Source organism: Ptychodera flava, chromosome 15 (assembly GCF_041260155.1).
Source record: "Ptychodera flava strain L36383 chromosome 15, AS_Pfla_20210202, whole genome shotgun sequence".
In the NCBI taxonomy this organism is placed as follows: Eukaryota; Metazoa; Hemichordata; class Enteropneusta; family Ptychoderidae; genus Ptychodera; species Ptychodera flava.
This window is the reverse complement of record NC_091942.1, coordinates 5,384,196-5,398,078: the sequence shown is the minus strand read 5'-3', so window position 1 is coordinate 5,398,078 and position 13,883 is coordinate 5,384,196. Positions and strand designations below refer to the sequence as shown.

At 39.7% G+C, this 13,883-nt stretch overlaps 1 protein-coding gene across 2 annotated transcripts in view; it reads left to right on the top strand.

Moving 5' to 3' along the window:
- Positions 1-304: 304 nt before the first annotated feature.
- Positions 305-13,883, top strand: part of LOC139150978 (cyclic nucleotide-binding domain-containing protein 2-like) — a 34,920-nt gene continuing 21,341 nt past the window's right edge. Inside the window, exon 1 of one of the 2 annotated variants that reach the window (XM_070723470.1) lies at positions 305-841. In XM_070723470.1, coding sequence (XP_070579571.1) covers positions 443-841 — 399 coding nt within the window. In that variant the 5' untranslated portion in view covers positions 305-442. Of the gene's footprint in view, positions 842-5,545; positions 5,787-13,883 lie in introns of those variants that run through there. The other variant, XM_070723471.1, reaches the window with a different exon arrangement.

Sequence of the window (13,883 nt, the reverse complement as noted above, 5' to 3'; positions counted from 1 at the left end):
AGTTCTACCCTATACACTCGGTCGTTGTCCCTAGCCCCGAGGCAGTCCTTCGCTGAGCAGATCGTTCAAAACAAATGACGCCTTTATTACCGTATTAACGAAAACGAAGCACAGCGTCTAGGTCTTTTCAGACAACATTGTTTGAAAGTATTTTTTCATGATTTATGAATTTTTCACTGTTCACCTTCTTCGAGTACAAGTGTGACTTTACAACTTGAAAGTTGAGAGAGCGCACTGAGGTAGGGCAAGATAAGTCTACCCCTCGATGACGGGCGTCCCAGGGAATGTTGACGGCTGAACGATTTCATTGTGGATTGGAAAGCTTTGAAGAAGCCCACTCGACTTGAATTGTGACTACAGGGGTAATGTATAGCACACCAGTCACGAGAGACATCTGTCGAGGCACGGCTCGTTGCCCGCACTGGAGGGAGTTCCAAGAAGAATGACATCGCGAAGGAGCCTGCCTAACACTGGCATTTACCTTAACACATCGAAAGGTGCCGAGTCACGTCGGAGAAGCTCCGGCGACTGGAAGTATAACATGACGACAAAGAAAAAAAATCCTCTCGATCCATGGTATGTGATGAACAAGAAACGGAATTCTCTTACTTTGCCGCTACGCTCCTCCGACTTCGGTAGACAGAATCGTTTCAATGTCGCGGAAACAAAAACTAGGAATGGAGTTGGAGCAGACTCGCCTGCGTTGCGACCAACTACGACGCCCTTGTTACAGAAGCGGAGCCTGAGATCGATCACGCGAAAGATAACGTTGCTCAGAGCTTTTACCAGAAGGACTCGTAGAATTCCGAAACCGTCAATGCCAATTGAACCAATGAGAGAGGTGAGTTCTTGCTTTTTTTCTTCAATCTCGATAGATTTTAGCCAGCGTCAAGAACTTCAGTTTACGCGAAAAATTTCGCAGATGACGTAGCTTTTTCAGTTATTTATAATCCGTCTTTTCCAAAAACACGTCATTCAACAATAATTCATACACAAACATATTCTTTCACAGAAAGGAGACAGTGCTATCTTGGGCTCTCTTCCTTTTTAACTCTCAGAAATGGCTCTGAACTTAATTCTCATTCTTGTGCGTCTTAAAAACTCCAAAACAAGATCGTTTAATTTCAGCACATTGTCTGTGATCTAAACAAGGCATCGTTAGTTTTCTAAAAAGCTCCGAACAGCGACAGGTGTGTTTGGCTACGACTAACTGTGCAATTGTCTGGATTGTGTTGACACTGTCACAAACGTGCCGAAGTTGGATGTTTCAGCTGTAGATTCTTCGTTTGGTTGGTGTTTATATCGGCTACCAGGCACAGAATGACGGTGCATATGGGCTTCATATCTCTGAATTCATCTTCTTAAAACCTCCGAATGAGAGTTATTTACGGACCTGCAGTTTAGAAAATCAATTGCTTTATATTACACACACGACTTCGCAAAAGTTTTACCGTTAGCGAAACAAAGAAAATCATAAATATTTTGTAAATCTCATACCATCATATTACACCATTTACAAAGCAGAGACAAAGCAGTGTTGTCGGTAATTAACACAAGGACAAGCACAATGAGGCGGTAATGAAATATATTATTGTAGATTTGGACAGTGATTGACACACAATGAAGATGCATCGACTAGAAATGATTATTTCCGATGAGAAATAAAATGACTTATATTGAATGTTGTCAGTTGTCACTTAACTGTCATGCTAGCTTTCATTCTTTAACAAGATGTTCCTGTGTTTTTCGCATGAAATGCTACAACCGTTTTATCCCGTAATTGAATGATCTTCATAAGTCGCAGTCTTAGTAACTGTTAAGAAGGTAATTGGCGTCCACAATACTATTGGGGAAACCCGGTGCTCGATCGGTCCTTGAGAGCATCGCTGTGTGACGACACAGTTGGAAAGTGAAATAACAGTTCGAATTGGGTGGTTGAACGTTAGTGCCGGGACAAATATATGCAGTACTAGGCACTGTATAAATGACTGTAGCGTACATATGAGTTGTTCCAGTATATCAACTTGGACGGAACACTTGCTACACACGATTACAAAAAGCTTTTTTTCGTGACTTAAATTTCTTTTCTCTCTGTTGATCATGATAAAATGGAACAATAGGAACAACATGTTATTTTGTAGGTTAAAGATCAACTTCTCCATAAAGCTCATTTTTAGAAGATCTATTTTCCTTGGTCACTTTCAGTTGTACGTTGCATTTTTTGTCATTTGTTTTGCTTAATTCCAAAAACATATTTCAACTGAACGACTTGACTATCTTTGTTCCATATTTTGACAGATTAATTAATTACTTAGTTGTGCAAAGTAATTAACTAAAGCCTGTATACATGGTCGTATAGTATTTTATTGAAATTTTAGAAATTTCGATGAAAATAACGACAAAAAATGACGATGACATTATGGTTAGATCACTCGTTTCTTTCGAGAGCTTAGAGAGCTCGGACTTGCAACAAAAAAATCGGAATAGAACCCAACTTGGCTTTCAAAGATGCAATCATAGTGGGAACAATATTTCGCATATACCAGGTGTGAGAAAAAACTGAAATAAATTCACAACGCACGTGAAAGGACACAGTTTGTGGAATAACGGACTAACCTAATCAAACGTCTTCCTTTAAACTCATTAGCGAAGAGATAACAGCGTTGGTAATGTTTAAATGCTGACAAACTTTTCGCAGCTTGAGATATATCTTAGTTGCACAATAAAGTAAATGCTCTTTGACCCTCAACTATCTTTGTGTTGAACTGAAGTACCCATTTCCTGCACCTCGAATGTTTGTCATGTAATTTATTTCAGAAACGAGGTGGGATGATTTCTCGAGCAATCGGATGAGAGGTCATCGAGTGCCTTGAAGGTCATGACAGCTGTGAAATAAATAATACGATAAAAGTAGGAAGTCAACCAATGCAGATAGTAAAGATAATAGTTCGAGACGGGAAGTCATATGTACCCTCGGTGTGACCCTGCAATATATGCTTTGCAGTGAGTGCAATAACGTTAACAGTCACCTCTTATGTTACAACAAGTTTCGATCGCAGAAAGAAACAAATGTATACACCAGCAATAGAGCATTCCTATGGTTAAATTGGCGCAGTTTTCATAAATTTTCGATTCTCATTAGAAATTATTTCTGCGACAATCCTAAGTTAACGTACAGTCTAATCATAATGCGCACATGATAATTAAACCGGTGAGGTTAGGTGGTGAAAGATGATTTCCTGTGGGTCATCGTACATTTCAATTCGATCCTAGGACAGAAGAGATAGTACCGACTGGTGGATTTAAATTTGAAACTGTATACATCCGTTTTCAATACAGTTAAATGTAATCAACTGACAGAAAGAAACATTTACAAAGTTCTGAATCGGGAAGAATCATCACCACAAAAACACACAGCGACCGCGCTCTTAATAGTTCTCGGAACGACAAAGCGAAATGATAGCGTTACACATTTAAACCCTAATCAGTGATGTGCGTTCTCTGGCCCTTATCATGATCATTGATAAAGTAGGTGAATTCCGATGTAAATGACTGGCCATTTTCTCTACCATTAGAACACAATGAACACCCTCGTTTTACATACACTTTGAAAGAATCCACTCCCGGTCTGGATTGGTGCATGTATACTCGTTTTCCATTGCATCATTAGCGGCGAATCAGTCAAGCATGACTTGCACTCAATGAAAACATCGGTACAAAACGGTTCGCAAGGGTTAGAAATGGACGTACTGGCAATGGTCGACAATTAAGGGCCCCTATTGTTGGCTAGGATTAGCCTTAATATCTTCCAGTGGTTTTTTGCCTTTGATGTGGGGACCACTTTTCGCCACTGTCAAGGGTCATCACTCAGTGTCTGCAACGTAATAAGGCGTTTCATTGACTTGGTTCACCGGACTTAATCTCCCGGTGTGGAAGATTACCAGCATTTTTGTCCCTCGCTGAATCAAATTAAAACGTACAAATAGAGTTTAGGAATTATATGTTTAGAAATGGCGCCTATTGCCCACAGCGGTACATTCAAGAGACGCAACAAAAAGTGAGTTTGAATTTCAAACCAACTTTTGTCGCCTCTCTGTTTGCTAACCTTTATCCGCTACTCGTCTCGTCAAGCTGACAGCACTTGTACCGACGTTGAAGTAGTTATTACATCAAAAGCTTAGACAAGCTCCGCAAGCACTGCCGGGGCCTTTTCTACTTTCTCCAACGTGTTTGCGTCACTGACGGCCTTGTTCTACAAAGCCATCTTTCCCTTCCTTTGATCATTTTGTCTCTGCAATCTTTGTGAGAAGTGATGAAGCTACCGCCATTGATGGACAGTGATTGGCGTTTCAACCAGCCATTGGGTGGAAATAACGTTTAATGATACACGTCAATCTTCTTCGCCCTGCAACGACCAAGGCCTCGGGATTGTCAATATACCAAATATCGGCGAAAAAATAAAAAGACAGGAAAGTCATCAGTCACTAACCAATGCTGAACCATGCTCAAAGAAAATTATTTAAGATAAACTAAACATAGCATGCTGGCAATAAAGAAATCACACAACACTCACTAGCACGTTGTACCGTAGAGGGATACCCTCGCCTCGACTGTATATGGTTATGCACTTATATAGAGACAGATATCGAGTAGCTTTGGCTGTTAAAGGTGCGCAAGTTTTCCTGTTTTCATTCGAAAATTGATCCTATCGGGTCGTATCTGAATGGTGCACAGAGAACTGCAATGGTGAATAGATATTTGTAGGACTCAGTACCTAGCATTCAGAATTCCAAAATGCAAGAGTTAACTCAATCGCTGTCGATGCCACGTCATCGTGTATAAATGACATCGGAATATGTTCCTTTGCCGATGTCAGCTTCAGCTATGTCTCGGTCCCTCTTCAAAATCGTGGAGAGACGGAGGCTACATCGCAGTTCCTCCTGGGATTGTGGCTACACGTACGCGGACTATTAGAAGGAAGAATTCACTAGTCTGTCTGTCTGTCTGTCTGTCTGTCTGTCTGTCTTTCTGTCTGTCTGTCTTTCTGTCTGTATGTATGTATGTATGTATGTATGTATGTATGTATGTATGTATGTATGTATGTATGTATGTATGCATACATACATACAATTTTACTTTATCGTTGATTATCAGCACTGCACTTTTGAAGCCACAATCGATACTGCAGTTCCATAAGTTCATAGTTCATGACGAAATTATAATGATATCTCCAAAAATTGTCTTTTACATCTTTTCAATTTGTTTTCACTGACTAATTTCTATTTAAACTCTGAGGGTTACAGCTATAGATAAGACTATATAGATGTTATCACCATGGCGACGAACATCTTTATATCAAAGTATCTGTAGTTTAATGTTCAAGTCAACAAGATTACAAGACACTAGCGTTGTCTAATCAGGACATAATCAGCAAGCCGATATGGTTTTATCAGAAAACATGTGATATCGCCCGAGTGATTGGCTGACTTGCGAAAATATATATTTCTAATACATGTGGGCCGTCTTCACATGTTGTGAGACAGTCCGACTGTATTCGAGCGATCTTCTTTGCGTGTCGTTCACACTTCCAATCGGTCTTCGTCACAACCGACTGGTTCGCCGAGATGACAGCCGTGCCTCCACGCTGGCGTTTGCTGATGAGAAGGCATTCAACTGAGTCCGTGTTGATCACTGCCCGCTACAAACCGGACAGATTCATACGGGACCCGTATCGCTTTCTGTCGCGTGTTGCTGCTCTCCGTGTGTCCAGGTCAGGCGTCCGACAGGTATATAACCGTTTACTTTGATCTCTTCCCAGTATTCAGCTTAGAATAAAGTATAACTCTAGTGACTGCTCCCCAGTGACAGCATGTTCCAAGATGTTCATTTATGATTTGCATCCTGGGCCAAACATACTGAACCACTTGGTGTTAAGACGGTGCTCAATATTATAAAGCAGTGTCATACAACACTATATGGCTGTACTGTATAGTCAAAGGAAACGTTCCTCATCGGAAAATTCTATGGCTACTATGCCTTACTCGGGATTTGAAGGGAACTTAGGTGCAACAAAACAATTGATCTCAGATTCGTGCTGATGATATAATCTTCTGAAGAACATATTCCAAATTATGAAACAAAACACTTAAATGCACAAGGTTGTTTTTTGTCATCCACTGCCGGTGCATTGTTTAACTGCACACACACACAGATCACGTATTATGCGCCTTGTAAGTGAAAGAATTAAACTTTTGCTCAAACTTTACTCAATGAAACTTCCAACCAATACCTTACCAAACCAAATCAGGAATCAAAATAACGGATCACAGTCAAAAGCTTGGTACGAGAGAAACAAATTACCGAACGTTTACTGCTTACCGATATTTGAAATTACACTGCCACCGCCCCTATATTAACACTGACGGAAAATATAAAACTTTGCATTTGAAAAAGTAAGACTGTGAACATGATTTATTATTCTAAGAGCTTTAAAATAAACCGCCACAAGTGGCAGATCAGAAAAGAATTGTAATCGGAAGAGAGCTGTAAAAAAAAATTTAGAGTCAGAATGTCTCTGGGGCGCAGTTTACCTTAAATTTTAAAGAAAGAAACAGAATTATAAAACATGACATGCTGACAAGGCAAACATCTTCATATCAGCGCATTTTTTGCCAAGAATGTCATTTTTGGTGATGTAGGAGAATTAATTATTCTCGCGAGCCAAATCTTTATCTGTGCTTCACAAAGTCACACAAAATCACGCATCTGTCGCGTGTAGGTCTGAAGTTGCCACTGGGCCAATGGTTGACGACGACGAGTCAACCAGTATGTTAAAAACATCGTACCTGTGTTTTTGATGTTTGCTTTACGGTGATATCGTTCGAGTCGAACAAGATTACTTTGATTGTTTCAACTTAAGGCGAACACACAGAGCTTTGCTGCCGTCTTACATACTCATGGTAACTTCGATTTTGTTCTCTGAAAAGTTTAGTGATGCGATCTTTGATTATTTATTTTCCGTCACCTATCCGTTGGACATACGTAAAATCTCGCCATTCGTGCAATACTCTGCAGATATTCGTTCACAAGATAAGTATTTCTTGAACGAGGGAGCAAATAACCATGATGTTAAATTTAAGATAATGTTCATAGGAAATCTTTCATCCTTAATAGCGAAACACACTGTATACGGTAGTCATACCGAGGAGAAATGAAGCTTTGCGTTGGTCTCCGACCTTCACTGGTCAAGAAAACGCGAAAGTTGAACGCAGGGCTCAAAGGTATGGGATAACACAGTGACATCTTTGTATCGCGAAACGCAAAGATAAAGAGATATCGGATGTTGATGATAACTCTATCAGAGACCTTACAAGATACACTGATAGTGTGACCGAAGTAGTTAAATGTGTTTCTGTGTCACGTTGTCTGACCTGTAGTATTGGAGGTCTAGACTTCTATAGATGCCACACCATATTAAAGGAGCAACTAACAAATTTGAGATGTCTTTTATAAGAGGCTGCAACTTGATATGCATCATCATCCTCCCATCTCCTTCTCGCAAACCAGAACTTTATCTCAGCTACACGGTGTTTCACAGGTCACTATCCCTCCAATCAAATGTGAACACTCTCAACATATCCCACAAATTTAAGGAGCCAGTAGTTTATATGTCCCTTACTGCCCGTTGTCTCTGTCTCCGTCTATTTATCTATGTCTCCAGATCTGTCCGAGTAACAGAGTCTCTCTCTCTCTCTCTCTCTCTCTCTCTCTCTGTCTCTCTCTCTCTCTCTCTCTCTCTCTCTCTCTCTCTGTCTCTCTCTCTCTCTCTCTCTCTCTCTCTCTCTCTCTCTCTCTCAACTTCACCAACGCCCTGTATGAAGTATTGATTATCCCGACAACTGTTGCAGGGCAACCTAATCAAAACCGTTGAAGATATAAGCTGTCATGAAGTATACTCACTGTCACAACAAAATAAATTTTGTCCGGCGCCTTGAATTGACGTGTGATGCGATTAAAATGACTCCCTCAAATATAACAGTGTTTACAACAACACGACGATCTTAAAAACTGCAGTCAAACGGCTTCACATGTGAAGACGGCTCACATGTGTTGGGAATTATTTCCATAACTGTTTCATCACAGATGTTATGAAGAGGTCCAGGGTCGACAGAGGGATTCGTGCACGAACCCATGAACTGTTTATGTTCAAACTCCCATTCTGTTACGGTACCAAATGAAGTTTTGTGAATACCAGAGAACCTCCCATTCAACCCAAAGGGGCAAAAGCCGATTCAATTTCCGCAGTTGACATAAATGATAGTCGTTGGAGACAGCGTAACATGAGTCGAGATGTACGTGAAGAAAAGTTGGTGAAACTCTTTCTCGATCAGCACATTAATGTATGGTGCGCCTTGGGGACAGACATTCGGACTCTCAAACTTTTACAATTCTCTTTTGATCTACTACTTGTTGGGAGTCATTTTAAAGCTCTTGGTGTAAGAAAACTTTTCACCGTCTCATTTTTTCGAAAATCGACAATTTTATTTTTTCTATAGAGTTAACACAGGGATGGCGGCCATTTTGAATTTCAAATATTGGTAAATCTCGGGTAATTTGTTTCTCTAGCTTCACAATTTTGCACGATGACCCCGATTTTTATTCTTGATTTTGAAAGAGAATGGTTGAATCATTCCTTGAAAAAAAAGTCTGAGCAAGTCTGGTCTAGTCACTTTCGAGGTGCATACTACCTTAAAGTTACATCGGGCAATGTTATGAAATCCCATCTATTATATACGTTGTTTACACATACTGTTATGCCGCAAAACCTAAAAACTAATGCTAGATTATTAAGGCCTATATATGTGTTGTTGATGAAATAAAGATGTTCATATCTAAATACAAGTATATCTTAAAAGCTTGGATATTTCAACAACATAACATCATTTGCGTAACATAGGAGAGACCAGATTCTATTAATTCCCGATTATACTGCTGGCAGAATAGTTTCTCAATGCAGTAATTTTAGCCCTCTAAATCGGTGAAAGTGAATTATGAATAAAAAAGCAATTGGATGTGAATATTGAAAGGCGTAGAATAAGGCCTTTCAGAAGTAAGGTTTATTTCTGCTTGAAAGCCTAAAATCTGTAAAGAAAACAAACAAAACTCAAAATCTTCTGCAACTGTACAGAAATGATAACGTCACTGCACATTTTAGATATAGTGGCAATTATCAGCAACATGTAGCCCTACGCAGTATATTCAAAACAGGTGGTTGTGAAGATCCCCTCCGAGTCGAGAAGCTATTTTTTTGAACTGGAAGCCTTGTGTTAATCCGAATTAATATCATTACAGCTTGTGATAATCACACACTATAATAAAGCAATCTTGTTGTTGGGTTCAAGGGGCAGTTGGAGGGTCTAGCAGGCACTTTTATCAAAATTGGAAGGGCGTTCATTGAATACTGTAGCGGTGAGGAATAAAGACGTTCTCATCGAGATTTCCGTCCCGTAATTGATCCTGAATAGCTACGAAGGCTGAAACAATCCATTTTAAAGATGCGAACGTAATAGATTGCTCCCAGTAAACATATTAGCATTGTGACATTATGCACACTGTTATAACCGAACCGTTTGTAATTTGTGTTGAACACACACCAGAACTGCTACTGTTAATGTTAAATGCATGACAACCTGAAAACGTCACCAGGAACACAAAGGGTCATACAGCCGGCGTAAATGATTCGTCCAAATAGTGTTCGTTAAGATATATCTCTAATGATCCAACGACCGTAATAAGTGAAGTGCGGCACTTAAACAGGTACATAGGCCTGCATTTTATATCCGGCAAAATTCTGACCAAAGTTGAAAGTTCAAGGCTATTCAGTGCACTGCTAGGCGTATTGCTGAACAGATTTATACCCTGCCTTTCATTAATTCTACTTCCTTCAGATCAGCTCCCCCCACCATGGTCAATAATTTTTCAATCCCCTTAATTTCTTAAGCTCCCTCCAATGTTTATGAACAAAACCCAGCAATGCGAATGTGTGGAGAGACATCGCGTGTGCGAGCTAGCGGAGGCGATGACGTAGAGAAAGAAGACAGTTTAAGAAAGGGACAGAGTGCCATCCTCACATGTATTCAATGTTATTTTCACGATGGCCTGACCAAACCAGAACGATTCCTTTCCATCTGAAGAACGATCACACTTTAAAACGACATGCCGAAAGCATGACCAGACTATCTCTGAGCTACTGTACTAATTTACATAAAACATCCTGCAGCAGCTTAGATAAGAGCCGCTACTTTGACATGGGCGAGAAAATGAAATTATTTTGTAATTTCAACTAGCATAATGATTATTGCCGTGTCGGAATCATTCACTTGATGCAAAGTTGGAACATGATTTTCGTTGACACACGGGCTGGAGACTTTGTTGCGCTTTTAGTTCTTTCTATCATTCAACCATCGAAACTCTCTACCGCAGGGTTCTCAATTTTCACAGGCCCATGACGAAAAAGAGAAAGTTTTCAAATTTGTGTTAAAATGTACCGATCGACAAAATGACCGAATAGATGTCTTATGCTAAGTAAAAACAAACTGAGCATTCAACTGAAAACAAAGGACTGCAGTGCAGGAACAGTGAGGAAAGATCAATAGCTTCGGGTTGATTGTAGGAAGAAGTCATCGCTAACATACATAGCTTGGGGATGGGTTTACTTAAAAAGTCACCACTTTTCAATGTAATGTAGCCAGAAGTTTTGGAAACAAGGAGATACAACAGACAGACAGAGTGTTGATTGTTGAAATCAATAAAAATTGCTGCAAAACAAACTGTTGTTTACCTTGGTACACAATCTTGCCGATAGGTATGGCTCTTTTGTCATGCTTTTTAAATCCCAGACTAGCTGGAGACAAGTGTTAAATCGTGATAAAAAGAAAGATGCTCGGTTGACCTACTCATATCGTACACTGGAGATTTGAAAGTGATTATCTAGAGTAAAACTATCAATATTTGATATCATTGCAATCGCCATTAAAACCGATTCCTTGTCTAAACAAACGACTACACTTATACCTATATCATACATACTTACACACATACATACATACATACATACATACATACATACATTACATACATACATACATACATACATACATACATACATACATACATACATACATACATACATACATACATACATACATACATACATACATACATACATACATACATACATACATACATACATACATACACATGACTGATTGACTAACACTGACATTTTTGTACACCTATAAGTGTATGTTGAGAAAAATAAGTTTATATATTGGTAAGCTTAGCATTTCTCAGGACGGTTTTGGCGATACCGATCATCATGATCTATCGCTCTGCTGAGCGACTAGGTCGAGAAGCAAACAGATTCTTACAAAAAATTGCAAGCCGTTCATAGGATGCTTATCAAAATATCTTAATAATTCACATATTTTAAACAAAATGTTTTACAATGCAACACTTTGATATAACGCTCCCTTATGACGCGTAACGCCTTCAGTAAGCTAGTTGGTATTACACCAGCATTAAACCATAGACAGTAGAGGGGCCTTTACTGTCTATGATTAAACGTTATGTTGATTTTGATGAAACTAGTTTACCTCATATATGAAAACGAGACTGATACTTTGTAAGTGTCAGATTTGTTTAGACATGAAAACACGGTGGATTATTATCGCTGAGTATCTTGAGGTAATTAAACAACAGCCAAATTTCTCAGACCGCTGACTCGGTAGCAATGAAATAGGTTGCCATTCACATCAATGGTGATCACAGAAGCTTTCGACGCAGTCATGATTCATGTTTAAGACCGGCATAAACGCAGAGAAAACATAGCAACATCAGCCAAAGGCTTTGAGAAATACTACTAGATTGTATTTTATTTATCAAAACACTTCCTGTGAACCCAAATGTTATGAGTGTTAAACGAAGAGATTGCGGTTGAAACTTATGAAGTAGAAGTCGGATTTGCAGAAGGGCGCCACCTATAGACCATAGGCTCCTATTACTTCGATACCGTTCCTGTCACTTCGAAGCTGTCGGCCAAGCTTGGTCAGGTTCTCAGTCACTGCGGTGCTCCCGTCGCAGTATACCTCAGCGCATCATGGGTTCACGCTTCAGTACGATTAAAGCTCCACTAGCTGTCTTATCTAGACTTAAAATACTACGCACATGACGCAATATATATGATTGCGGTGCCGTACGCTAGCTATTCAGTACCAAAAGTTTATTAGGAGTCGAGGAGACTGCAACAGCCAAAAACTGTTGATAACAAATATAGAGACAGAACTCAACTTGTATGCGATAAACACTCACTGAAAAGGGCGAAAAAAACTCGAAAAAAAGAGCGTTCAATAATCATAATGCACACAGCCACTCAGAAAAAAACCGGAGATAAAATACCTTCACTGAAAAATAGGAAAAAACCTCTGGAAACCTGAACCCGATTGCACGCTACATGTCCCAATTGATCGGGATTTCTAATTAACAAAACAAATGAAAAAATGACAGAAATTAAATTGAATACACAGCAAATGCAAAAGTGAAATTGACAAAAAACTCAGAGAAAAATGGAGTTGCGCAGAGTGAGTGGCACTGCTAGACTAACGACAAAACTGCCAACTCACATTAATATAAACACACATGCAATACCGAACACCTGGTCAAACATGCAGTCATTGGCTGAAAATGACGTCATGCCAAGACATAATTTCCCGCATTTCTACAAACCGCGGGAAATGTAATGTCTTATCTAGACTTTTAATAATACACATACGACGCAATGTATAGGATTGTGGTGCCCGTACACTAGACGATGATTAAAGAACTAGGGCAAGATTACAAAGTATAAAACATTAAATCTAAACTCTGGGAACTGTTTAACGGCCTTCTAAAGCTTCAACTACATAGTAGTCTTTAGCCGAATCTGATCTCCATCTGACGTGACGCTTCCAACAACGATATCTCCGATACCGGCGTTAGCAGCTGCGGTCCCACCGCCTAGCGGCTGGAACGAAGAAAATTCAGGCCGCCCCAAACGACTTATCACCATTCTCACCGTGCTTGGTGAGAATTTCCAGTCTCACCAGTGAGAATCTGTTATCATTCTTTATTCTCTCCAAGGAGTGCATTTCTCACAGCTCACCACGAGCATTAAAAAATTCTCACCGACAGCATTGAGAATAACAAGAGATTCTCACCAATTGCGAGAAAGCGTTACTTTCTCTCTCCAGTCTCGCAATTTTTTCCTATAGTACCGGTGAATTGTTCGAAGGACAGACAGAATGACAAGTCCAAAGACGAAACTGTAGAATGATCTTAATCGACAGAACAACCATTTGAATCGCCAACATTCATGAAATCAGGAAGAGAACAACATTATAAACGTCTTTTTCTTAGACCGTCAAATCTGGCTGCCATCAGTTTTTCTGGGTCACCCTAAATGTTTTGACTTCTTCCTATCGACTGCCTTGAAAACCTGATCCTGCACCAAAGCTTGGAAGCTTTGTAACTCAAAAGAACGGCCAACAGGTTGCTAAGCCATGATAACGCAAAAACTGAAACGATGAAAGGAACAAATAACTCTCACAGAAAAACGGAGTTGCACAGAGTGAGTGGCACTGCTAGACTGACGACAAAACTGCCAACTCACATTATTAAACACACATGCATTGCCGAACACCTGTCAAACATACAGCCATTGGCTGAAAATGACGTCATGTCAAGACGATTTTCTACAACCGCTGGAAATTTAATGTGTCTGTTGGCATTATGTGGTGACATTGTTTGAAATTAATGCAACTTATGTATCGAAGTTTGACCACAGATTT